Source organism: Leucopleurus acutus (genome assembly GCF_964270905.1).
Source record: "Leucopleurus acutus genome assembly, chromosome: 13".
NCBI classification, from domain to species: domain Eukaryota; kingdom Metazoa; phylum Chordata; class Mammalia; order Artiodactyla; family Delphinidae; genus Leucopleurus; species Leucopleurus acutus.
In genome coordinates, this window is record NC_139155.1 from 52,982,364 (window position 1) to 53,010,277 (window position 27,914).

At 43.9% G+C, this 27,914-nt stretch overlaps 1 protein-coding gene across 1 annotated transcript in view; it reads right to left on the reverse strand.

Annotated features, from left to right (window-relative positions):
* Nucleotides 1-27,914, reverse strand: part of COLEC12 (collectin subfamily member 12) — a gene marked incomplete at both ends in the record, with an annotated part of 161,217 nt that overhangs the window by 31,642 nt on the left and 101,661 nt on the right. Inside the window, one exon of the mRNA XM_082853716.1 lies at nt 3,031-3,153. Coding sequence (XP_082709842.1) covers nt 3,031-3,153 — 123 coding nt within the window. The remainder of the gene's footprint in view (nt 1-3,030; nt 3,154-27,914) is intronic.

Here is a 27,914-nt window from a genome sequence, read left to right on the forward strand (position 1 = left end):
GTTCCTCCAGACTTCAAAGGGAGATGTGTGAAGGGAGAACTTATCTTCCTGCCTCTTACCATGTTGGGTCACCAGAATCTTATCAGCAAGAAAGAGGAATCACTGTTCAAGTAAAGGGAAAACACATCTGGAAAATATCAGCATTTTAGCTCATTAAGGCTGTGTTTAAAGACAAAAATTGCATGTTGTGTTACCTTATTTTTGTCATTAGAAGCCTGAGGGATGGGGACCCTGAAGGAGGAAAAGAGGGGCCTCCAACTTGTCTCAGTCCCTCAATCTCTTCGCCCTTCATCCTGGCGACATACACCCCAGAGCAGGCCAAGTAAGCTTCAGGATTTTAAGCTTCTAGGTAGGGCCTTGAGTCACAGCAATTGGCTTAGAGGTCCCTGGGCATTGACTGACTGCCTTTATAGAAGTCGGCCCTAATCTACAATTCAACCATCCAATTATCCATCCATCTTCTCATTAATTCATTTAGTAAACTTTATTGGGTAACTATTACGTACTATGCGCCAGGTGCTAGTGGGAGATATGATAAATAAAAGAGAGTCTCTTGTCTTCGTGGAGCTTACAGTTTGGGTGGTGAGACAGACCCATTGGCCATAACGATATAGTGCGACAGGGGCTAAGAGTAAAAAAGGATGCCATGGGGACCCAGCTCAGCTTTCAGGGGCTTCTTGCGGTACATGTGTCTGAGGGAAACATGAAGGGAAAGAAGAGAAAGTCATACAGAGAAAGGTGGAGAACAGGGAAAAGGTGTTCCGGGTGAATGGACCAGCCCACACAAATATGCCAGAGCCGAGAAGGGCTTTCTACTGTCATAAAAATGGAGGAAATATCTGTACTTTAAAAATAAACAAAGCCCCCTATTTTGTATCTTTCTGTATAATTCTTAAGGCATAAAGATCCTAGACCATATCTTTTTGCAGAGGTAAAAATGCCAAAATACCATACAGAGCTATTCCTTCAAACCTTTCTCATCTCTGTTTACTTTCATATCACATAGTGCTGAGCCCTAAAGATACCTATTAAATGACTGTTTGATTTCAAGCATCTCCTTTATCTGAGTTCACTAGGAAAAGTTGTCAAGTGAGTAATGACCTAAATGACCCAGTGAAAGAAGACAACCAGGCTGAACTACCTGGGACATGAAACACCTTCCTTTTCCCCACTAAGTTTCCTCCCCCGCCTCCCTCTGTCCAGCCCCGCCATGATTTAATAGCCTTTCTTAACACTTGCTCTGTTAATCCTAGGTTAGATTAACTCATCGCAAATGGATAGAATGACCTGGTAATTTTCCAGACTTCCATTGCCCAAGTTCATCAGTCAGCCCACTGCAGGATGCACACAATTTTCCATGGAAATAGCCTTAAAAGTGGACTTAACAAGCCCTGACTATACTGAGTATTTTTTAACATGTTTTGCCATTCTCATAGCTAGAGCTGTAAAAACGCAGTTATGAAGAAGCAAAGAACAGAGAGATTCAGCCACTCGCTACTGGGACCAACCTTAGGACAGGTGGCTCAGTTACATCATCTTTGCTCATCGCCATCACCTTGAAGAGTGGCATTACTATTGCCATTTTACAGATAAGAAATCAGAAACACCAAGGGGTTATGATTCATACCCAGGTTACACAGCCATGCAGAGGATTTAGCGTGATGCCCGGCACGCCAGTGAGCACTTAATAAACATTCACAATTGCATTACAAATGGTGGACTCAAGAACTGGACCAGGACCGTCTGGCTCCAAAGCCCATTCTTATTCCAGTACATTGTTTTCTCAGGAAACCGATAAACACTGGGAGAGCAGTGGGAGGAGTTACAAGCTGGAGGGAATTCACCTTGCTTCCTTCTGTCCCCAGGTCAAGTCTACGGGGCAAGGAACAGAGAAGGGAACATGTGGGAATTCTCCACTGTTAATCTGTCAGTGCCGAGGGAAGGCAGAGCGAAGATCAACAGACCCCATGTCTGCCTCTTGCTGAAACCAGACATCACATCTATCTCGCATGTCTCTGTGAGGCTTCCATGGCTGTTTTCTTTTCTTTTTTTTAGATAAATAAATAAATAAACTTATTTAGGGCTGTGTTGGGTCTTCGTTGCTGCGCACAGGCTTTCTCTAGTTGCAGCGAGCTTGCGGTGCACGGGCTCCTCACAGGCTCTAGAGCGCAGGGCTCAGTAGTTGTGGCACACGGGTTTAGTTGCTCCACAGCATGTGGGATCTTCCCGGACCAGGTCTCGAACCTGGGTCCCCTGCATTGGCAGGCGGATTCTTAACCACTGCGCCACCAGGGAAGTCCCCCATGGCTGTTTTCTATAAAAGGGTTTACGTAGTTTGTGATTCTGAATCAGGGCGCCTTCTACCTGCGGTGTCTGGAACGGGGGGTGGGGGGGGACCAACCCACTTTGCAGATCTGGAGGATTCAGGCAAAAATCCTCCACTGACCTTAAACCAGACATGTTGAAAGAATGCCTGATGTGCCATAAAGTACCGTTGACGTGGTGGTGCCGCCTCTGTGTTTAATTTCTACAGGGTGGTATTTTTATGGGGGTATATAAACAGTGACCACAGTAAAGGTGCTGAAGAGAAACAAAAGGGAATTAATTGGCTAGTTCCTAGGTGAAGTAAGTCGTATCTCTTGGAGGTCTTATCCTCTGTCAATACAGTTTTCCCATGTGCTGACTCCAGGGTTTTCGTGGGGCCTCTTAGAGATAAGATGGAAGAAGATAGAGGAAGAGGGAGTATTTGGAAATAAGTAGGAAAAAGCAACAAAGAGGAAAAAATTTTATAACTCATAGAGGACCATGATTATGGTTGAAATGACTCAAAAGGAATTGCTACTTCTCTCCTTTTAGGTCCCACAGCTACAAGAAGCTCAAGACACAAAGATGGAGCTTAAGATGTTTAAGTTTTGTTGGCAAGAGTTATATTAATGAAATACTTCACACTTGCCAATGTCCTTGTTTTTTCAGGCTTAAATTAATGAAAGAAAACTTGCTGTTTGGAAGGAGAAAGGAAAGAGTACTTACCTTTGTATCCCAAAATGGCTACTGTGATTGTTAACAAGGCACACAAAATGTATAACAATATGATAGAAAACTTCAGTGCCCAGTTATTTTTACATTTGGTACATTGTGTTCCTTCCTGAATACCTGTAAGAAAAGTCAAATCTTAATAATAGTAACCAAAAACGCATTTCAAAAGTATCTTTTTGCATTTTGGTTCAAATACTATAACTAAGAATGTAGTTTTTACACATGCCCTCTTATAGGATGAGTGGTATTTTAAAATTAAACATACTTGAACAACACAAGCACTTTAAATCTCGCCATTATATTATTATAAGCGTATTTAATGACTTGAAAATAGAGAACTTTGTCTCATAGAACAGTTTCAAGATCACATTCCATTATGATAATTATAATTTCAATAAAGATCTCTACATGACAAGAGATTTAAAACACCCAAATCTACTTGTGTCAGCCATTATTGGACCTACAGTAATTCAGACACAACCAACAACAACAACAAAAAAATTGTGACTGGGGCTTCCCTGGTGGCGCAGTGATTGAGAGTTTGCCTGCCAATGCAGGGGACACGGGTTCGTGCCCCAGTCCGGGAAGATCCCACATGCCGCGGAGCGGCTGGGCCTGTGAGCCATGGCCGCTGAGTCTGTGCGTCCAGAGCCTGTGCTCCGCAACAGGAGAGGGCACAACAGTAAGAGAACCACGCACAGTAAAAAAAAAATTGTGACTTGTCCCTTGATGTTTGTTTCATTGGTGTGCTCGAGCTAGTTCCTACTGGCTTGCAAGAGTCAATTGTCAAATTTGTAGGAATTTTGGGAACCGGTTGTTAAACAGTTGGCAGCTTGAAATCAACCCTGGAGGGAGTATTTACACCATGGAAATTGGCAAACACTACAAATGGTGCCCTCCCACACCCTCAATTGCTTTACCAGCATGCCACTAGCTATACTGTACTATAACCTATAGCAGAAAATACAGGTAATTTTATGATTAAAATGCTCCATATATAACCATCTTTGTATATTACATATATACAGAAAACAGACACTGACCCTTATTTAAGTTATCACAGTGATTTAAATAACAACTAGGGAACAACCAGAAAAACCAGACATTTTTGATGAGAGGAGGTAAATTTTTAGTGCTCACAGCTGAACTTTTTGAAAAACATTCTAGTCTAAGTGGTAAACCACCAACACTTCTGCAAGTGACTCCAGAAACTAACCCATTAAAAAGGAACTTGCGATCGGACTGATGAGAAACACAGAAGACACAGACTCTTGACATTTTAATGTGAAAAATCACATTGTAAGGAGTATCGCGAGAGTCTTCCTTTCCCTATGTGTGTCTTACTAATAGCGTCTCCCAGGAGCAATAGCATATAAAGGACTGATCTTCTATGATTGTGCTCAATAACTTTTGATGGGTAAATTGTGACGATTAAGCCACAGCTGAAGTTTCTCTCCTTTGGTTTGTAATTTTACGCATTGTGCCCTTCTTCGGTGAAAAGAGTTCTTCAGCTGTGTTTAATGCAAAATGATGAGAGAAACAGCATAGAACAATGACTCAAATTAAGTTTCAGGGTTTAACCAATCTCTCCAGTGTTCTGGGCTATACACCCAAGGGGAGGGGGCTCAATCTGTCTGTTGCATGACTTAGAGCAATGATTCTCAAACTCCACGGTGCACTGGATTCACTCGAAAGGCTTGTTGAAACACAGCCTTTCTAATTCAGGAAGTCTGAGAAGGCACCTGAGAATCTGGATTTCTAACAAGTTCCCAGGGGCTGTGATGCTGCTGGTCTGGCCGCCATGCTTTAGAACAGTGCTTCTCAAACCGTCAAGTGCTTACAAATCACATTTTTGAAATGCAGATCCTGATTCAGCAGGTCTGAAGCAGGAGCTAAAATTCTGTATTTCTAAAAAGGTCCAGGAGATGCTTCGTTGGAGGAACACATTTTGAGGAGCTACGGTTTGTTTTAGAAGATGGTCATATGCTGGATCAACCTTGGTTAGCCAATTCCTTAAAGGTAAAGCTGTAAAGTCAGACTTACTGATCAAACAGACCTAGAGTTAATCAGCTTCGCAGCATCGCAGTTTTCTCATTTCTTTGACTCCTTTTCCTTTCCATCCTCCTCCTTCCACTGCCACCTGGATGTTTCAGTGCCATCGCTCGTGTCCAAAACTGACCTTGGTACTAGCCCTGCCAAACCAGATCTCCAGCTTTCACCCAACTTTTTTATTTCCATCCAACCTAAATACTCCTACCATCCCAATCCCCCAGGTGGTCAAACTCAGACACCTTGAAGTCTTCTCTTATACTTATTCTCTAACTCAACAGGTCATCAGACCCTGCTAATCTTCCTGCGGATATTTCTGTCATGATCATCTCATCCACAGTTTACTGATGTTCGCTTACTGCCTACACTGTGCCAGCCTCTAACATAGGTACTTTACATCACCTTTAGTTCATATAATAATGCTTCAAGATGGCATGGTAGTGAGAGCTGAAATGACATCCCATAGACATCACAGCCAGGATTCGAACCTGGGCCTGTCTGACTCCAAACGCCATGAACTCTCCCCTACGCCACGGTGCCTCTCTGGTCAAGCTTTCCTATCCATTTCCACTGCCACCATCCTAGTGTGAGATCTTCTGATCTCAGTGGAAGATTCCTCTTCCATTCCCACTGGAATCCAGCCTCACCCTGTAACAAAATACTGCTGACCTCATGATGATGCCAAAAAGAAAAAAACAAAAACAAAGAAAACTTTCAATCGTTCACCCTTAACTAAAGGATGCGTGCGTGCACGCACGCGCACGCACGCGCACACACGCGCATGCACGCACACACACACCTGCTCGTAAGCGCTCTATAATCTGGCAGTTTAAAATGAAACAAAGACCCCTTATATCCAGTTAGAGTGAGCATATTTTTGGAATTGGGAGTGGGGGAAGCACAGGTAGACCCAGAGATATGCCACATCTCATGTTCAGAAAGCAATTAACTTGCTTTGGTGGTAATTGTAAAACACAGAAGGAGGAGAGACCCAGGGATGCTGTGCAAAGATTGGATGACACTTTTATAGTTGATGGAGGGTTTCATTCCTTTTGGATTTTAGGACTGTGGTGGGTGAACTCTTTATGCCTCTCCAGGGCTATTTCTTTCATTCCATTAGAAAAGCCTCAGAAGATCTGGTCAGAGGGCAGATGATGATAGATAACAGAATTTGGGGCTAGAGCATTGCTTAGAGGTCATCCGGTCAAGCATCATTGTGTTACTGATGTGGAGAGTGAGGCCGGCGAGGTAAAGCAGAATCAGAAGGAACGTGCCCTGACGTCCAGTGCAGGGGTCCTTTCCTCCCCTTCTCACCATGCGTGCTGGCGCTGTGTTTGCCACTGGACATCTTCTGCATGTGGTCTTCACGCAGATCTGCTCCCAGACAGTTGTCACTGCTTCACATGCTGAAGAACAAGGGTCACTTCCTAGTGACACGCATCTCTCGTTGCTCTATCAGCATTTAATCAATGTCAGATGACACCGCCTGGCCTCCCGTCCTACTTGACACAATTTCTCCGTCTTGTTTTTTCTCCCTCCCAAGACTTATTTTTCATAAGAATTCTGTTTTATCTTTCCCTCTCTGCCTTCCACTGGGAGGACATCTGGCCAAACATACAGATGCCTACTACAAAGAGACCCTGCTGGCTCACGTAGCTGGGGGACCCCCTCCTCCTTGAACCTAGATGGTCACAAAAAACATTCAAGAGAGACATCCCCCTGTTACCAGCCTTTGTAGTGTTTGTTTTCTTAGCATTACTTTCCAGAGACGGGGGACTCTGTTCCCATTGCGAGGGGCCGGTAGGAAGGGCAGGGAATGGATCTGCAAGGCTGCAGATAAGAGATTCTAGGTCAGGAAGTGAAGCAGTTTGCCCCTCACCACCGAGAGCCAGCTTATCACAAAACCTGGCCCAAACGGCACATCTACAACTCAGCAGGCCACAGGCAGAACGTGCCTGCAGGACCCATGCCCTCCCATGGGTTACCCCTCCTGCTCCATCCCCACTGAACTCAATGCTTGGCTTGTGTTCTGAATGCATTTTCCAGTGTCCAAGTCTTTATTATACAAAAAACACTGGGGAGGCCAAAGGAAGCCAGAATCACTCTGGTTAACTCCTTGAGTATTCTACGAAGTTCAGAATAGGCTGATAATTTGGTCCCATCCCCAGTGTGCAAACTCAAAGTTCCCTGTGTTGCCCTGCTTCCAATAACACGTTTTAAGTAAGAAGATGGGGGTCAGTGCGGCCGCCGATCAGGGTACGGTGAGCTAGTTGGAGAGAATAAGTGAGAAACGCTGCAGGAATGACAGTGCAGAAGGCCAGAAAAATTCACCAGCAAAGAGAATTCCTTTCTGCTGTGGTTCTCCATAAAGAGCCCTCCCAAGCTCTGTGGTCCTGGCCCCAATACAGTCTGTTTTGCCCATCATTTTGGAAAACAAAAGAGTCTCCTTCACTATCGTATTTTTCTACCATCACCAAAAGAGGGCTCTCTGTTAACGTGGATGCGTGCTGATCAGCGCCCTTCCTCCTTAAGTGAAGGCTGGCGCTGTGGGCAAGTGCACGGCACTTTCGGGCTGTCTTCATTATCATAAATGTCCAGAGCTCAGTGGTGTTGCCATAAAGATCATGTTTCCCTAGAGAAGCTTCAAAAAGCTGGTAGACTGCAAAATCCAGAAGACCACAGGTTTTGATCTGAGTTTTGCAGTGATCTTTTCATGTGGTTTTTAAATAGTTATTAATCTACTGCCTGGTGGCATATATTCCCATAAGCCCATGAGAATGATTTGGCTCTAACGGTAAAACTGATGATTCAAATACATTCCTATCATTAAAATGCCCTCAAAAGCAACAAAACAGTAAGAGTTAACATCCTAGTTAGTTATTTGGATGTTGTGCAACATCACTAGAACAGAAGTTAAATACGTAAAACACTTTATCCCACAAATAATTAGTTTTTCCTTATTATAAAGGCTATTTACTAAATGATGGGATATGGATTTACTTAGTACTTTTTAAAAAGTATTAATGAGTATTTAGTTCCCCAAATACAAATCCCAGCCCTGGACAACTTATTATGCCAAGTTCCTTAAATAATGTAGAGAATCACGGTAACAGAAAGAGGACAAGAATTAAAAATAAAATCACTTTCTGTGCAAAATAAATGCAGCCTCACAGCATCGCTATATTCATAAAGATGCATTCAAACCAGAAAAATGATTTAGAAGAGTTTTATGAATTTGAACTCTTCAGCGTTCATCCTGAGCTTATATTAATATTCTGCACATTTACCAAAGGTATAGTTTCTTTCGTTAAAAATTTTTCACGTATATATTAAAAGAGGCAGCCAGTTCTGGTTTGGTTTTCATGTAAAAATCTATATTTATTATTGGTTTAAAATGTATAATGCATACGCTGCCTGCTAAAAAAGAATTGTGAGAGGCAAAAGACAGATAATGATGCCACTCAGAATATATAACGTCTGCCAGATCATATGGTGTCTCAAAAGAACGCCATTACTTTCTCTTTCTGGTTTTTATAATAGGGAATCCTTTATTATATGAACTGTACACAAATGCCTTCAGTTCTGAGGAGCGGAATCCTAGGTCCTGGAGGAGTTCATCTATCACATCTCTTCCATATGTCCCTCCTGGCTGGCCCCTTCCTCCCGGCTCTCTTCCTATTCATTTTATTCCATGGGCACAGAGTGAACTGTCAACCATCCTAACGATACACTTCAGCAGCCCTGACTAACTTCATTATCGGCACCACCAAACAATGTCCTTCTGTGATTAGGCGCTGAATCTTTTAATTAAAAGGACACATGAAAATCTGGCTCCAGCTTGGACCATCAAGAGTCTGTCGTATAATTGAGCTGGACACTTAGACTGCACAGGTATTTGGAGGAAAGCCATGAGATATTTGTTTAGTGAATGAGAGTTTGCTATTGCTGCAAACTCGAAGAGGAATTGGTAAGGATGGTGGCCAGTCTTGAGTACCTGATGTGTACCACGTCCCCCTGCCCAGCTACTTACAGTCCCTTTAATAACCCTGCCAAGTAGGACTTCTGACCCTGATTTTATAGATTTTTAGGAAAGTGGGGGTCAGAGAGGTTGAGCACCCAAGCTAGTGAGTGGCTGAGCGGGGAGCTGAACCCAGATGATCACAAGTTGCTTCCCTAAGCTTGTTGACCTTCAGAGGTGGAAAGCAAAACAAAGCAAGGAGAAGGATGCCTAATGAGATAAACTGTAGAAGGTGGACAGGTTAGACTTGTAGAAGTGTTCTGTCAAAATACAGGAATGCAGAAACATCCTTTCAAATGTTGACAGATAAGCCTTTCTCAGAAATGAGCAGGAAAATTTAGTCTCCAGGAAGTTAACTATTACAGGCCTGAGGTTTCTATAGGCTGTAATTTCTCTTCCTATTCTGTGATGACATACTTGAGCAGCAAGTTAATTCCACCCTAAATAAATCCTCATTATCTCTGTGAGAGGTCACAACTGGCTTGGAGGTTTGGCTGGTAAGGTCTGTTAGCCCCTCAGGGGAATCATCCCCCAATGGTGGTGAAATTTCTGGGATGGGGTGGCCTGGGAAGAGAAGGTAGCTTTATAATTTCAAGGCAAACTATGAGACATGTAAGGGCTTTGAGCTTGAAACCAAAACAAGTTGGTTGCCCCTACTGAGTTTTCTTCTGAAGTTCTAGTTCACTGAAATAGGAGCCTCAGAAGTCAATGGTGCACTCATCTATGGACCCAAATAATTGTTGGTGGTTCAAGCCTGCAGGAGTTAGGAGAGAAAAGTTAGTGGAAAGGAAGCAGGTAAAAGAAGGATTTATTGAGTGGTAATAAAAATTTATCTAGCCTCTTAACCCCCTTTTTAAAAAAACCTCCCTGGGGACTTCCCTGGTGGCACAGTGGTTAAGAATCCACCTGCTGGGCTTCCCTGGTGGCGCAGTGGTTGAGAGTCCGCCTGCCGATGCAGGGGATGCGGGTTCGTGCCCCAGTCCGGGAAGATCCCACATGCCGCGGAGTGGCTGGGCCCGTGAGCCATGGCCGCTGAGCCTGCGCGTCCGGAGCCTGTGCTCCGCAACGGGAGAGGCCACAACAGTGAGACGCCCGCGTACCGCAAAAAAAAAAAAAAAAAAAAAAAGAATCCACCTGCCAATGCAGGGGACACGGATTTGATCCCTGGTCCGGGAAGATCCCACATGCCACGGAGCAACTAGGCCCATGCACCACAACTACTGAGCCTGCACTCTAGAGCCCGCAAACCACAACTACTGAGCCCACATGCCACAACTACTGAAGTCTACCCACCTGTGCTCTGCAACAAGAGAAGCCACCACAGTAAGAAACCCACGCATCTCAACGAAGAGTAGCCCCTGCTCGCTGCAACTAGAGAAAGGCCGCGTGCAGCAGTGAAGACTCAATACACGCCCCTGCCCCCCAAAAAAACCTGCCTGGAGTACTTTGGAAAAAAACAATTCTTTTTACAAATACCAGCTTGACCCCATGGTTCAGAAATCCACTGCCACAGTAACAGCTCCAGGTGGCTCAAAGTACATACCAAGAAGCCCACCACCTAGCATCCTCTGACCACCCAGGTCCTCAGAACCTCACAGCCTGAGGACTTCAGTGGTCACCTCAGCCAGTATCCATCTTACCAGTGAGAAAACTACAGTCCAATGAACTTCTCTGCCCTCCAGACTGTCCTGGGCTTGAGGACTCAGGTCTCCGGATTCTCTGCCAAAGTTCTTTAGACCCCAAAACATAGCCCACCATACTTCTTTCTCGCTACATCCCATTTATTCAAGAAACAAGGATGGAGCACCTAGTCTGTACCAGGCGCTGGGTAGAACGGTGAACAAAACAGACAACAATCTCTGTCCTTATGGAATGTACACTCCGGTGGGAGGATATTTTAATATGTTGGAAGGTGCTAAAGGCTATGGAGAAAAATAAAGCAAGGACTGGACAAAGGGAACGTGGGAGAGGAGGTGGACGGCAGTGTAAGCAAGTGGTCAGAGAAGGCTTCGGGGAATAACATCGGGGCCAAAGCTTGAAGGAGCCTGGGGTGCTGGGCGGGGACCTCATGGCGCAGCCTCATCGTCTGCCTGTCTCCTCTCTAGGTCTTGAGATTCGCCCCCCTTCTCCCTGCAGCACTCTTCTCTCTACCAAATGACTTCTATTAAAAGCTGCTTAATTTCCTAACAAATTTCCTCCTGGATGAACCCTCTTCTAATAAGCCTCGCCCCGAGCCCAGCTGGGCCTGGACCCCTTCGGCTCCTCTGAGGTTCACATTGCATAAATCTATTAGGCTCATTTGTACGGTTTTCAAGTAATTTAAATGCCACCTCCCTGGCTATGACCATGGTATGGGAATGTAATCGTTCTGCTGTGCTGCTTTTGCATTTCTCTGAACAAACCAGACCCCTCTCATACCCTGTACGCCCTGCAGATTCACGAGTATGGGCCTGGGGTGTAGAGCCCGCCACGGGCAGACGGGCTCTGTCACCCCCTCAGCCAATCCTGCTAGTCAAACAAACTGGCAGCAGCGCCAGGTGTGGGGATTTCACAACCTTCTCTCCCCCTCTGTGTCCAGCCTCCTGGGTGATGGGTGACACGCTGAGCTCAGTGTCCTGCAGGCCAGGGTGTAGATGTCCTGAGAGAGGCATTCAGCTCAGGGCCTGACAGTCAAAACACAGACATACAGGACACCTTCCAACCAAACACTCAGGAACGCACAGCTAGAAAGGAAGCATTTTCTTTTCACCACTGGGGAAGGGGTGTGCAGTGGGATTTACTAACCAGAGAAATGCAAGCTGTTCCCAGAGACCCTTCCCAGCCGCAGGGCTACAGCTCTCACAGAACTAAACCTGACAGGGCAGAGGTGAGAAAGCAAACCCACAGTCCAACATTTGCCTCGAGGTGCTTGCTTTAAAAAGTGTCATTTTAGGGCAGCTGAACTGAGCGGGCAAGTCTCAGTTAATGATAGCGTATTTGTTGTCGATTACTGAGGCAGCGTTGGGGCATGTGGAAATTATGCTTTGGAGCAGGTACTAGTGGAAAAGAAAAAAAAAGACAACCCACTATCTCTCACATATCTACTTGACTTTTTTTAAACCAAAAAACGAGTGTTTTGATGGAAAAAAAAAAAAAGGACCTAAATGTAAGTGAAAATATCAATCAGCCTGACAGAAACTCCTCATTCCTGTATGAATATGTTTTCTACTTTCTTCAAGTGAAGATGATAGTTGAGGACACTTAAATTAAGGGAAAAGTGAGCCAGATGAGGTGACAGATTTTCCTGTTGGCGCTTTAAAGTAATTATCTATTCTGTGGTGAAGGTAACCTCCGTTCTGAACCTCGATGAGAAGTCGATTTGAAATGACTCAGTTGAGGGGGGAAAAAAAGCTGGTAAAAATAATGAGGAAAATGAGAAGGCTCTATTTTACAGACCATGGGATCGGGGGTGAAGGGGGTGTGGCCCCCAGATTCAGTGAAGAGCATCTGTTCACCAGCTTGGTATTCACACTTGTTATTAAAACTGGACAAAGGACAGAAAGAGGAAGAAATCTTTTCATGGAGCAGACAGCCCTGGCTGTAGAGGTCAAAGGAATGAAACTGAAAAATATGCGGAAAATCACTACACCAACAAGTCAGAAGGCATGCAACCAATTATAATTAAAAGTAAAGTAGAAGAGCGTCTTCAAGATGGCAGAGGAGCAAGACGTGGCGATCACCTTCCTCCCCACAAATACATCAAAACTACATCTACATGTGGAACAACCCCTACAGAACACCTACTGAACGCTGGCAGAACACCTCAGACTTCCCAAAAGGCAAGAAACTCCCCACGTACCTGGGTAGGGCAAAACAAAAAAGAATAAACAGAGACAAAAGGGTAGGGACGGGACCTGCACCAGTGGGAGGGAGCTGTGAAGGAGGAAAGGTTTCCACACACTAGAAAGCCCCTTCACTGGTTGAGATGGGGGGTGGGCAAGGGGTAAGCCTCAGAGAGCACAGCAATAGGGGTGCAGAGGGCAATGCGGAGAGATTCCCGCACAGAGGATCACTGCCGACCAGCATTCACGAGCCCGAGAGGCTTGTCTGCTCACCTGCCGGGGCGGGTGGGGGCTGGGAGCTGAGGCTCTGGCATCAGAGGTCGGATCCCAGGGAGAGGACTGGGGTTGGCTGTGTGAACACAGCCTGAAGGGGCTAGTGCGCCACAGCTAGCCGGGAGGGAGTCCGGGAAAAAGTCTGGAGTTGCCGAAGAGGCAAGAGACCATTGTTTCGGGGTGCGCGAGGAGAGGGGATTCAGAGCACCACCTAAACGAGCTCCAGAGACGCGCACGAGCCGCGGCTATCAGTGCAGACAACAGAGACGGGCATGAGACGCTAAGGCTGCTGCTGCTGCCACCAAGAAGCCTGTGTACAAGCACAGGTCACTATCCACACCACCCTCCCGGGAGCCTGTGCAGCCCGCCACTGCCAGGGTCCCATGATCCAGGGACAACTTCCCCGGGAGAACGCACGGCGCTCCTCAGGGTGGTGCAACATCACACAGGCCTCTGCCGCCGCAGGCTCACCCCACATCTGTACCCCTCCCTCCCCCCACCTGAGTGAGCCAGAGCCCCCAAATCAGCTGCTCCTTTAACCCCGTCCTGTCTGAGCAAAGAACAGACGCCCTCAGGCGACCTACATGCAGAGGCGGGGCCAAATCCAAAGCTGAACCCCTGGAGCTGTGCGAACAAAGAAGAGAAAGGGAAATCTCTCCCGGCAGTCTCAGGAGCACCAGATTAAATATCCACAGTCGGGCTTCCCTGGTGGCGCAGTGGTTGAGAGTCCACCTGCCGATGCAGCGGACACAGGTTCGTGCCCCGGTCCGGGAGGATCCCACATGCCACGGAGCAGCTGGGCCCGTGAGCCATGGCTGCTGAGCCTGCGCGTCCGGAGCCTGTGCTCCGCAACGGGAAAGGCCACAACAGTGAGAGGCCCGCGTACCGCAAAAAAAAAAAAAAAAAAAAATTCTCCACAGTCAACATGATGTACCCTGCATCTGTGGAACACCTGAATACACAACGAATCATCCCAAAATTGAGGCAGTGGACTTTGGGAGCAATTACAGACTTGGGGTTTGTTTTCTGCATCTAATTTGTTTCTGGTTTTATGTTTATCTTAGTTTAGTATTTAGAGCTTATTATCATTGGTAGATTTGTTTGTTGATTGGGTTGCTCTCTTCCTTTAAAAATTTTTTTTATATATATAAATATTTTTTTTCCTTTTTCTCTCTCTGTGAGTGTGTATGTGTGTGCTTCTTTGTGTGATTTTGCCTGTATAGCTTTGCTTTTGCCATTTGTCCTGGGGTCTGACTCTCCTTTTTCTTTTTCTCAGTATAGTTGTTGGCACTTATTATCATTGATGGATTTGTTTTTTGGTTTGCTTGCTCTCTTCTTTCTCTCTTTTTAAATTTTTTTTATATTTAATAATTTTTTTCTATTTTAATAACTTTATTGTTTTTCTTTCATTCTCTTTTTTTCTCCCTTTTCTTCTGAGCTGTGTGGCTGACAGGGTCTTGGTGCTCTGGCCGGGTGTCAGGCCTGAGCCTCTGAGGTGGGAGAGCCAAGCTAAGGACACTGGACCACCAGAGACCTCCTGGCCACACATAACATCAAACGGCGAGAGCTCTCCCAGAGATCTCCATCTCAACGCCAGCACCCAGCTCCACTCAACGACCAGCAAGCTACAGTGCTGGACACCCTATGCCAAACAACTGGGAAGACAGGAACACAAACCCACCCATTAGCAGAGAGGCTGCCTAAAATCATAATAAGGTCACAGACACACCAAAACACACCACAGGACGTGGTCCTGCACACCAGAAAGACAAGATCCAGCCTCAACCACCAGAACACAGGCACCAGTCCCCTCCACCAGGAAGCCTACACAACTCACTGAACAAACCTGAGCCACTGGGAGTAGACACGAAAAACAACGGGAACTACAAACCTGCAGCCTGCAAAACGGAGACCCCAAACACAGTAAGTTAAGCAAAATGAGAAGACAGAGAAACACGCAGCATATGAATGAGCAAGGTAAAAACCCACCAGACCAAACAAATGAAGAGGAAATAGGCAGTCTACCTGAAAAAGAATTCAGAGTAATGATAGTAAAGATGATCCAAAATCTTGGAAATAGAGAAAATACAAGAAATGTTTAACAAGGACCTAGAAGAACTAAAAAGCAGACAAACAATGATGAACAACACAATAAATGAAATTAAAAATTCTCTAGAAGGGATCAATAGCAGAATAACTGAGGCAGAAGATGGATAAGTGACCTGGAAGATAAAACAGTGGAAATAACTACCACAGAGCAGAATAAAGAAAAAAGAATGAAAAGAATTGAGGACAATCTCAGAGACCTCTGGGACAACACTAAACGCATCAACATTTGAATTATAGGGGTCCCAGAAGAGGAAGAGAAAAAGGGACTGAGGAAATATGTGAACAGATTACAGTTGAAAGCTTCCCTAATATGGGTAAGGAAAGAGTCACTCAAGTCCAGGAAGTGCAGAGAGTCCCATACAGGATAAATCCAAGGAGAAACATGCCAAGACACATATTAAACTATCAAAAATTAAATACAAAGAAAAAATATTAAAAGCAGCAAGGGAAAAGCAACAATTAACATACAAGGGAATCCCCATAAGGTTAACAGCTGATCTTTCAGCAGAAACTTTGCAAGCCAGAACGGAGTGGCAGGACATATTTAAAGTGATGAAAGGGAAAAAACTACAACCAAGATTACTCTACCCAGCAAGGATCTCATGCAGATTCAACGGAGAAATTAAAACCTTTACAGACAAGCAAAAGCTAAGAGAATTCAGCACCACCAAACAGCTCTACAGCAAATGCTAAAGAACTTCTCTAGGCAGGAAACACAAGAGGAGGAAGAGACTTACAATAACAAACCCCAAACAATTAAGAAAATGGTAATAGGAATATACATATCGATAACTACCTTAAATGTAAATGGATTAAATGCTCCAACCAAAACACACAGACTGACTGAATGAATATAAAAACAGGACCCATAAATACGCTATCTACAAGAGACCCACTTCAGACCTAGAGACACACACAGACTGAAAGTGAGGGGATAGAAAAAGATATTCCACACAAATGAAAATCAAAAGAAAGCTGGAGTAGCAATTCTCATATCAGACAAAATAAACTTTAAAATAAAGACTATTACAAGAGACAAAGAAGAACACTACAGAATGATCAAGGGATGAATCCAAGAAGAAGATAAAACAGTTGTAAATATTTATGCACCCAACATGGGAGCACCTCAATACATAAGGGAAATGCTAACAACCATAAAAGGGGAAATCGATAGTAACACAATAATAGTAGGGAACTTTAACACCACACTTGCACCAATGGACAGATCATCCAAAATGAAAATAAATAAGGAAACACAAGCTTTAAATGATACATTAAACAAGATGCACTTAATTGATATTTATAGGACATTCCATCCAAAAACAACAGAATGCATTTTCTTCTCAAGTCCTCATGGAACATTCTCCAGGATAGATTATATCTTAGGTCACAAATCAAGCCTTGGTAAATTTAAGAAAATTGAAATCATATCAAGTATCTTTCCCTACCACAATGCTATGAGACTAGATATCAATTACAGGAAAAAATCTGTAAAAAAAATACAAACACATGGAGGCTAAACAATACACTACTAAACAACCAAGAGATCACTGAAGAAATCAAAGAGGAAATCAAAAAATACCTAGAAACAAATGACAATGAAAACATGACGACCCAAAACCTATGGGATGCAGCAAAAGCAGTTCTAAGAGGGAAGTTTATAGAAATAAAATCCTACCTCAAGAAACAAGAAACATCTCAAATAAACAACCTAACCGTACATCTAAGCAAATTAGAGAAAGAAGAACAAAAAACTCCAACGTGAGCAGAAGGAAAGAAATCATAAAGATCCGATCAGAAATAAATGAAAAAGATATGAAGGAAACAGTGGCAAAGATCAATAAAACTAAAATCTGGTTCTTTAAGAAGATAAACAAAATTGATAAACCATTAGCCAGACTAACCAAGAAAAAAAGGGAGAAGACTCAAATCAATAGAATTAGAAATGAAAAAGGAGAAGTAACAACTGCCACTGCAGAAATACAATGGATCATGAGAGATTACTACAAGCAACTATATGCCATAAAATGGACAACCTGGAAGAAATGGACAAATTCTTAGAAAAGCACAACGTTCCGAGACTGAACCAGGAAGAAATGGAAAATATAAACAGACCAATCACAAGCACTGAAATTCAAACTGTGATTAAAAATCTTCCAACAATCAAAGCCCAGGGCCAGATGCCTTCACAGGCGAATTCTGTCAAACATTTAGAGAAAAGCTAACACCTATTCTTCTCAAACTCTTCTAAAATATAGCAGAGGAAGGTACACTCCCAAACTCCTTCTACCAGGCGACTATCACCCTGATACCAAAACCAGACAAAGATGCCACAAAATAAGCTACAGGCCAATATCAATGACGAACACTGATGCAAATATCCTCAACAAAATACTAGCAAACAGAATTCAACAACACATTAAAAGGATCATACACCATGATCAAGTGGGGTTTATTCCAGGAATGCAAGGATTCTTCAATATACTCAAATCAATCAGTGTGATAACCCATATGAACAAACTGAAGGAGAAAAACCATATGATCATCTCAATAGATGCAGAAAAAGCTTTTGACAAAATTCAACACCCATTTATGAGAAAAACCCTCCAGAAAGTAGGCATAGAGCGAACTTTCCTCAACATAATAAAGGCCATATATGATAAACCCACAGCCAACATCGTTCTCAATGGTGAAAAACTGAAACTATTTCCTCTAAGATCAGGAACAAGACAAGGTTGCCCACTCTCACCACTATTATTCAACACAGTTTTGGAAGTCTTAGCCCCAGCAATCAGAAGAAAAAGAAATAAAATGAATCCAAATCAGAAAAAAAGAAGTAAAACTGTCACTGTTCGCAGATGACATGATACTATACATAGAGAATCCTAAAGATGCTACCAGAAAACTACTAGAGCTAATCAATGAATTTGGTAAAATAACAGGATACAAAATTAATGCACAGAAATCTCTTGCATTCCTATACACTAATGATGAAAAATCTGAAAGAGAAATAAGGAAACACTCCCATTTACCACTGCAACAAAAAGAATAAAATACCTAGGAATAAACCTACCTAAGGAGACAAAAGACCTGTACACAGAAAACTATAAGACACTGATGAAAGAAATTAAAGATGATACAAATAGGTGGAGAGATATACCATGTTCCTGGATTGGAAGAATCTACACTGTGAAAAGGACTATACTACCCAAAGCAATCTACAGATTCAGTGCAATCCCTATCAAACTACCAATGGCATTTTTCAGAGAACTAGAACAAAAAATTTCACAATTTGTATGGAAACACAAAAGACCCTGAATAGCCGAAGCAATTTTTTTTTTTTTTTTTTTTTGTGGTATGCGGGCCCCTCACTGTTGTGGCCTCTCCCGTTGCGGAGCAGAGGCTCCGGACGCTCAGGCTCAGCGGCCATGGCTCACGGGCCCAGCCTCTACGTGGCACGTGGGGTCCTCCCGGACCAGGGCACGAACCCATATCCCCTGCTTCGGCAGGCAGACTCTCAACCACTGCACCACCAGGGAAGCCCCAAAGCAATCTTGAGAAAGAAAAACAGAGCTGGAGGAATCAGGTTCCCGAACTTCAGACTATACTACAAAGCTACGGTAATCAAAACAGTATGGTACTGGCACAAAAACAGAAATACAGATCAATGGAAAAGGATAGAAAGCCCAGAGATAAACCCACGTACATATGGTCACCTTATCTTTGATAAAGGAGGCAAGAATATACAATGGAGAAAATACAGCCTCTTCAATAAGTGGTGCTGGGAAACTGGACAGCTACATGTAAGAGAATGAAATTAGAACACTCCCTAACACCATACACAAAAATAAACTCAAAATGGATTAAAGACCTAAATGTAAGGCCAGGCACTATAAAACTCTTAGAGGAAAACATAGGAAGAACACTCTATGACATAAATCACAGCAAGATCCTTTTTGACCCACCTCCTAGAGAAATGGAAATAAAAACAAAAATAAACAAATGGGACCTAATGAAACTTAAGACGTTTTGCACAGCAAAGGAAACCACAAACAAGACGAAAAGACAACCCTCAGAATGGGAGAAAATATTTGCAAATGAGGCAACTGACAAAGGATTAATCTCCAAAATTTGCAAGCAGCTCATGCAACTCAATATCAAAAAAACAAACAACCCAATCCAAAAATGGGCAGAAGACCTAAACAGACATTTCTCCAAAGAAGATATACAGGTTGCCAACAAACACATGAAAGGATGCTCAACATCACTAATCATTAGAGAAATGCAAGTCAAAACTACACTGAGGTATCACCTCACACCAGTCAGAATGGCCATCATCAAAAAATGTACAAACAATAAATGCTGGAGAGCGTGTGGAGAAAAGGGAATCCTCTTGCACTGTTGGTGGGAATGTAAATTGATATAGCAACTATGGAGAACAGTATGGATGTTCCTTAAAAAACTAAAAATAGAAGTACCATATCACCCAGCAATCCCACTACTGGGCATATACCCTTAGAAAACCATAATTCAAAAAGAGTCATGAACCACAATGTTCATTGCAGCTCTATTTACAATAGCCAGGACATGGAAGCAACCTAAGTGTCCATCAACAGACGAATGCATAAAGAAGATGTGGCACATATATACAATGGAATGTTACTCAGCCATAAAAAGAAATGAAATTTAGTTATTTGTAGTGAGGTGGATGGACTTATAGTCCTGTCATACAAAGTGAAGTAAGTCAGAATGTGGAAAACAAATACCGTATGCTAACACATATATATGGAATCTAAAAAAAAAAAAAAAAGATTCTGAAGAACCTAGGGGCAGGACAAGAATAAAGGCGCAGACGTAGAGAATGGACTTGAGGACACAGGGAGGGGGAAAGATAAGCTGGGACGAAGTGAGAGAGTGGCATGGACATATATACACTACTATGTGTAAAACAGATAGCTAGTGGGAAGCAGCTGCATAGCACAGGGAGATCAGCTTGGTGCTTTGTTTCCACCTGGAGGGGTGGGATAGGGAGGGTGGGAGGGAGACGCAAGAGGGAGCGGATATAGGGATGTATGTATATGTATAGCTGATTCACTTTGTTATACAGCACAAACTAACACACCATTTTAGAACAATTATACTCCGATAAAGATGTTAAAAAAAAAAAGGTAAACTTATTGGGGAAAGTATATGCTTATTATCATTTCCATGCCTATGTAAAGAGTTCATAAATGAGTGTTAAATTTAGAGAAATGTGTAAAACTGAAATAACTAGATGAAAAGACAGGTAAATACCTACATTTGTATGTACACACACGCACACACACAGTGACTTTCTTCAGATGGTAGAGATGTTTTTAAAGAAAGGATTTCTAAGGCAAAATTCAAATTCACGATTTCCCATCATTTCTCAGGGGTGTGTTGGAGCCAGCTTACGCTGACTGGTGACAGCCAAGTGGTTTTTTTTTTTTTAATAAAATTTATTTATTTATTTATTTATTTATGTTTAGCTCTGTTGGGTCTTCGTTGCTGTGCTCGGGCTTTCTCTAGCTGCGGTGAGCAGGGGCTACTCTTCCTTGCAGTGCGCAGGCTTCTCACTGCAGTGGCTTCTCTTGTTGCGGAGCACAGGCTCTAGGCCCGCGGGCTTCAGTAGTTGTGGCTCGCGGGCTCTAGAGCACAGACTCAATAATTGTGGCACATGGGCTTAGTTGCTCCACGGCATAGGGGATCGTCCCAGACCGGGGGACTTGAACCCACGTCCCCTGCATTGGCAGGCAGATTCTTAACCACTGAGCCCCCAGGGAAGCCCCAGCCAAATGTTCTTATCTCTTCACACCCTGTGTTCTGAGACTTTAGTTGACAGCTTGAAGCTGGTCATGCTGGGAGTATTTACACCACAGAAATCAGCAAACGCTACAAATCAGGGCTTTGGCCTCCTGGAGAACTGGCTGTTAAAGTTGGCCAGCATGCTGTTCAACCTGGTGCAGCTGACCCATCACATTTAAACAAGTGAAACAACTGTTCTGTCCACAGAATCACATGAGAAGTTCAGGATCACTGGCCCTGTCCAGCTGGACATGGTGGAGTCTGTACTGGACCGTTGTTCCTTCTCTCCCCTCAAGGTAGTAGGGATAGCGCACATGCTCCTGTTGGTGACTTGTGCACATTAGAAGTTTTGCATTTAAAACTTGCATGGAAAGTTCATAAATTACAAATTCATCATATCAGTGGGACATGATGTCAGTGAGATATTATGAAATTCAGTGAAACTGACAATGTTTATTTTAGGGTTCAATTCCCACATGTCTGTTAACTTCATACCAGGGACACAAGTTTGACTTAACTCTGACCAGCCACCCTAAAAACTAATTTCTTTCTCATGTGGAGGAAGGGATTTCGAATGACAACCCTCAGAGTCTGGAAGATATTCTCCTGGCCTCCTAACATCATGCAGGAATTAAAACCCCACCTGCTAGGCAGAAAAAAATCCAAGAGTCCAAAAGAGCATGAAACTTCTGTACATTTTTAAAATGCACAAATGTCTGCGACAGCAACAAATGGACCCAGAAACAGAAAGAGGAGAACATTAGAAATACACCAGCTGAGCCACTCAGAGTGGAGGCCGGGTGCCTTCTGAACTTGACCTCTTAGAGCAGAGAACTGCAAAGTTTGGTCAGGGCTGCATCAGCTCTGGTCCATTATTCAACGGATATCAGAGATGCAGAAAATATATACATAATTTCATACAATATGAAATTCTTAGGGTAAAATCACTTAATTGTATTTCATGCTCAAAGAAATGAATTTTATTGCCCAAATGGCTAAACAGCTTCTAACTATGGCTGTAAACTGGTTAAACAGGCTGAAAGAAGAGGCTTTGGACAAGTGCTTCACAATACTGTCCAATCCACACCTAGCTCAGGGTTTTCTCCACCACCCCCGCGAATCTGGAATTTGGAATTAATATCAGGATCACCCACCAGGGAGTCATTCATATATTATATTTCTAATATGCAACTCTACTGGTTTACATGAACTCCTAGAAATCTGTATATAGTTTAGAACACAGTGTGAGTTCATTGCTTATTATTCTTTAAAATCTCTGTGGCAAAAGAGTTCCTCTTGGTTAAGAAGATGTAGCTGTCTTGGGTGGCCACTACGCAATGGGATGCCAAGGATGGGCTCAGCTTGGCAGACCAAGGACACATACCCCATCTAGAATGGGGCCTGAGCAGGGCTCTTCCTTCTTGGGGAAGCAAAGCTTCCCAACCCTACTGTTGGAAAAGCCACTTGAAGCTCAGGTCCTAGGGATGACGGGCCAGCAGTGTCATCTGGTGAACACAAAGAGAGCACTAGTTCATTAACTTCACATTATGCATGGCCCTGGAGAGGAACTGAAAAAGAAAGATTCAGTGATTCACAAAACGTCTGTTCCTAAATGAGGAATCAGATGAAGTCTGGACTTAATAGCTCCAGCTACTTTGCAATGTTCCTTCCTGCTGGAAAGCAGTTGTGTTACAGCAGCAAAGCTGGTAAAGACAACCAGCCACCTGTAACTACAACCTACTGGTTGCCCTGAAACAATGTGTCCCTTTATACAGCACTTAGAGGAAACAACACCTAATAAACAACACCTAGAAAAGCAAAGAAACATACACTACAGTAAAAGGAAACATCCCACTTACAACCGTGGTTATGACAGTGCTTATAAAATTAGAAGCACTAATTCATTAGGGTATACAGCGCCCTAAATGACTGTGTGATTGTATATTTACTAAATTTTATCTATAGGACGGTTTTACAGGAGTAAATCTTCCTGGCTTTGAGTTTGTTTCCATCCCTGCTTACTTGCCAGACACACATCCCAAACTGGGCACAAATCATCTAAGAGAAATGTTTATCCAAATGGAACTGGAAAAGTCAGGGGCTCCAGGCGGGCCCTGGGGCTCTGGGAAGGGCCCTTTTTTCAGTGACTTCTGCTGTACAGGCTCAGAGTGGGATGGAAAGGATCACAGAGTAGGGGACGGAAACAAGATTTCTTTTTTGAGGAAAAGAGCAAAGCTTGTGATTATCTAGTCAGAACAGGAGAAAGGGGACAGCTGTGGCAACAAGGAAATGAAAGTAAGCAACAACAGGCTTCACGAAATACACTGCAAGGAAGGTTCCTACCATCGAGTCATTTGTGTCCCAGCGAGCTGGGAAACCCTGAGGTGGAGTGTCTGTGCTTCACTTGCTGGGACACAGAGATGATACAGATTATTGCTGTTAGTAATGAAGAGCAGGCTCTAGACAGTGAAGGAAAAACAAACTAGAACATGAAACGAATATTTGCCCAACAGTCTTGTTAATTACTTGGACATCTAGGGCAAAATCAAACCAGTATGTCAGGCAGAGAAATGAGTGCCAATCTAGTATCCACTGTTAAAATATGGTGAATCTTATTTACCAAAGGGCCAATCTGCTTCCAATACTAAGGTTTTATAGCTGCACCTGGTCCTCAGAGCAGGGCGAGACTTCACTCCCCTTCTCCTCCCACCCTTCCCCACAGCCAAGTACATCATGTGGCACGAAAACTGGGAACCAAACAATGGGGCTCCCCCCTCGTCAGATGTACCCCACTTGGGCGCACTATGTCCAGACAATGAAAGCATCCCCCTTTAGTAGATGTATTTCAGAGTCCTTCTACAACCTCAACTCCCCTCCCTCCATGAACTCTCTGGAAACACAAAACAGGTAATAAACTGAAGAGATCAGCACTGTCTCCTTTAAGTCAAGCACCACAGTGTTGAGATCACTGAGCCACAGCTGTGAGCAGGCTATTCAACCCCTTAAGTTGGTGCAGAAGTTGGTACAAAATAGTTTCCTACCAACATCATTTTGTAAGGTACGACCAAAAGTGTTATTTACTGACACCAGGTAATAGAATCCACGCAAGGTCGAGCAGTGTGTGATTCAAGGGAACATCTCCAACTACTTCCTGCCAAGGGGGACGTTTGATGCTGTGACACAGGAAGTGTATTGATGTCTCATGAATAGGGGATCCAAAATGGATGTCTGATCTTCTAGCAGAAAAAGGGTCTGGCCTAACAGTTTAAACCTCCTCCCATCTTTAAAGGAAACAGATTACAGCTCTGTTGCAAAGCCTAATGAATCCCTCTGAGAGACTGATATTGTTAAATTAATGAAACAAGGAGGCCATCAGACTGAGATGGCTCTAATCCCGGCAAGGCCTATGGAAGCAAACCAAAACCTGAACCTGAAATGCCTCAAGGTTACGAAATCTAAACCCAAGGACAGCCAACCACAAACAGCCAACTAGGCTTTAAGCTACAGCCGATCGATAATTTCCTATCTTTGCTTCGGCACCTTTTCCTTGTAAGTCTGGCCCCAGCTCCTGTCGGGCAGGATGCTCCAACCACTTCCGGTTTGGCGCCATCCAGGTAGAATCGATTTTTGTTCAAATGAACTCTTCAAATTCTTAATATGCCTCAGTTTGCCTCTTAACAGTCCATTCGAGTTAGAGAGGAGCCCAGACCATGGCTTCCCCGTGACCAGGACAAAACTGAAACGTTGGTGACAGTGGTGGAAAGTCACACAGACTGAATCCAGGGTAGTTTTCATAGTTTTTCTCAATTCCCGTCTTGATGAAAAATGTGAAACCTCTATGTGTGTTTCCGACGGTCCCCGTTTCCCCCTGCACAGAGATCAGTCAGGGGGCATGTCGATGCTTCTGACCCTGATGGGAGGAGCAGACAACCAGTGAGAGGAACAGTGGGGGAGGCAGTGTGGACATACAGGCCAGATTCAGACAGGACTGGGACTATTTCCTTAGCCACACCGATGAAGGGTTTCTACTGGGTCCTTAGTGAGGAGAACTGGAACCTGATATCAAAACCCACTGTATGTCCTTTGTAGTTTTTTGGTATAATTAAGTACCACCAACTGTGCGGGGTTTGCATTCCAGGGCCTGGGATCAGTCATTCTCGACAATCCTTTTGTTGACTTCCCTAAGTCCCAGCTAAGAAACCCTTGAGGGCTTCCCTGAACTGGGAGGAACTGATTAGCGGGGCAGGACTCTAGCGCCCGGGACGCCCCGCCCCCACCATCTCCGCCAGGTGTGCTTCACGGCATACCTGCAGGTGAGCATCAGACAACAGACACACCGGGTGCGTGCCCTGCCTCCAGCGGCAAAAGAGGCCAGTACGTACCCACGGGACCGGGAACGTGTATTTCTACCATGGTGCTGCGGCGAAGTCCCGAGGTCTCCCTGTTGAGTCCCTCTCTGTTCCCCTTCTGAGCCTGGACCTCATCTAGTGTGTGGGCCCTGTTCCACCAAGGACCCGAGGGGACGTGGCAGGGGGCTTCCAAATACCTCAGGCCTAGGATGTTGTTTCAAAGCACTTGGCTCATGTGCGTGTCTGTAAAGCATTGCTAGAATTGGAGGTGTTTCAAAGGCAATGATGAGCATATGAGAACAAATGATCTAATACAGCGGGTGAATTCCTGGTGACTTAAGTCACTGAGCAAGGAGGCAGAACAGACCTTGAGTGATAGTACACCTTGAGGTCCTCAAAAATACATTCCACACCTTCTCAGGGACCATAAATTATCTATCTTGGGAACACTATCAGCAATATTTGTCAAATATAGATATTACAGATTCTTAATATTACAGAACTAAAAGTTCCCTTTAAATCCCTTTATAAAACATCTACATTTTCACACGCTCGCACATAGGTTATCCAAGGTTGCAAATGTGGCTTACAGTTGTGACGAAGCCATTCAATGAACACGCAACTGAGCGCTATGACCTGTCCCCAGAAAAATGTACACAGACATCCATTTGGACATGATTTCAGGAGATCCATGAGCCCCAGATGCCACTCACAGACCCGGGGCTCAGAACTTGTGATGCCTGACCTCTCATAGGATATATGAGGATGTCATAATCCTTTCCCACAGGAATGCAAGGGTACAAGTTGTCACTCGGACACACGTCTGTTCCCCCATGGAACAGGATGGAGGGGAAATTCCATTGACAAACATCTCCTCCTTCACCCTTCCTCCCTGCTGATTCTCTTGATTGCCAGGCCCAAGCAATATTTATCTGCGAGTCCCTGGTCCCAATAACTAATTCAACACAGCAACACATTATGAATCACGAGTGTGGACCACAGTTGTCTATGAAGCCACTTAAGTAGCATCATCAAGACAACCCAATACAAAGGGACAGCAAAGGACAGAATCATTCAGAAGAGGGGAGGAGGCTGGACGCAGATACAGGGGAAGTTGGGGAGAGTTCATCTGTTGTTAAAAAATCAACATGTACAATGTTGACAGTGGAGGCCCAGATGTCCCATTAAGCAATGTCCTACTTAAAGTCTCAAAAAGTTGGCAACTGTCCTTATGGGAACCAACAGCAGGAGCAGCAGCTGTAGTAAATGAATCAGAAATGTCCTTTCTACACATCTGGCTTCCTCTTAATCATGTCTCCCCTCTGCTCAAGTTCTTCTGGTAGCTTCTCATCTCACTGAGATAAAGAGCTGAGACCCACAAAGCCTATCTTCTCCCCAAACCTTCTCTCTCTGACCTCATCTACTCTGCGGATCACGCCTTCTGCTCTAGCCACATTGGCCTCCTTGCTGTGCCTTGAACACACCAGACACATGGCCCCAGGGCCTTTGCACTTGCTGTTTCCTCTGCTTCAGACTCTATCCCTCATATACCCTCACAGCTCTCTCTCTCTCTCTCTTACTCTTTACAGGTCTTTACTGAAATGTCACCTTGTTAGAGAGGCTTTCCCTGATCAACCTTTTGAAAATTACAGCTCCCCCATCCCCCTTTCCTGTTTTATTTTTCTCTATAGCACTCATCACCATTTAACACACGATCTAATTTACTTATCTTTTGGCCTCCCCCAACAAGAATGTAAGTTTCATGCAGAGGGAGATTTTGTGAGCTGCACTCACTACTCTATGGCTAGAATATGGCCAGCACAGTGCCTACTGCACGGGGTTATTGAGAAGATTAAATGAGTTAAGACACATAAAACACCTGAAAAGCACAGGGCATATAATAAGAATTATGTAACTGTTTGCTATTATTTTGATGTTTGTTTTAAACTCCATGACACACCTAATGAGTAGTTGGTATTGTAATAGCCAATTTACAGATATAAGAGGCTGAGGCTCAGAATAACTTTGCATCCTAGTGGCTGGCAGAACCAGGATTCAAACCCAGATCTGACTCTATGTTCTGTGTACTCATTTCCCTCCATCTGCTTTGGGAGTCCTGGGATAGAAGACAGGCAGAAATCCATTCATTCTGGAGCAAGGGCCAAACCTGAGAAGGCTCTAGCCCAAGGGGGTGGGCGGTAGGGAATCAAGTTTCCAGAATCCAGAGACATTTCTACTGCATGGATCTGAAATGGCATGTGGCATTCTGTTTACTTCCTAACCTCACCAAAAAATGTAGCAGAACCTGCCAATTAAAAAATGTTTTCATGACCCCAGAAAATCCGCGTAGTGGAGACATTTACTTTAAACAGTCATTCCACCATAACAGGAAAAAGAGGTAGAGCAGAGGAGTTTATTATAACAGCTGCTTTC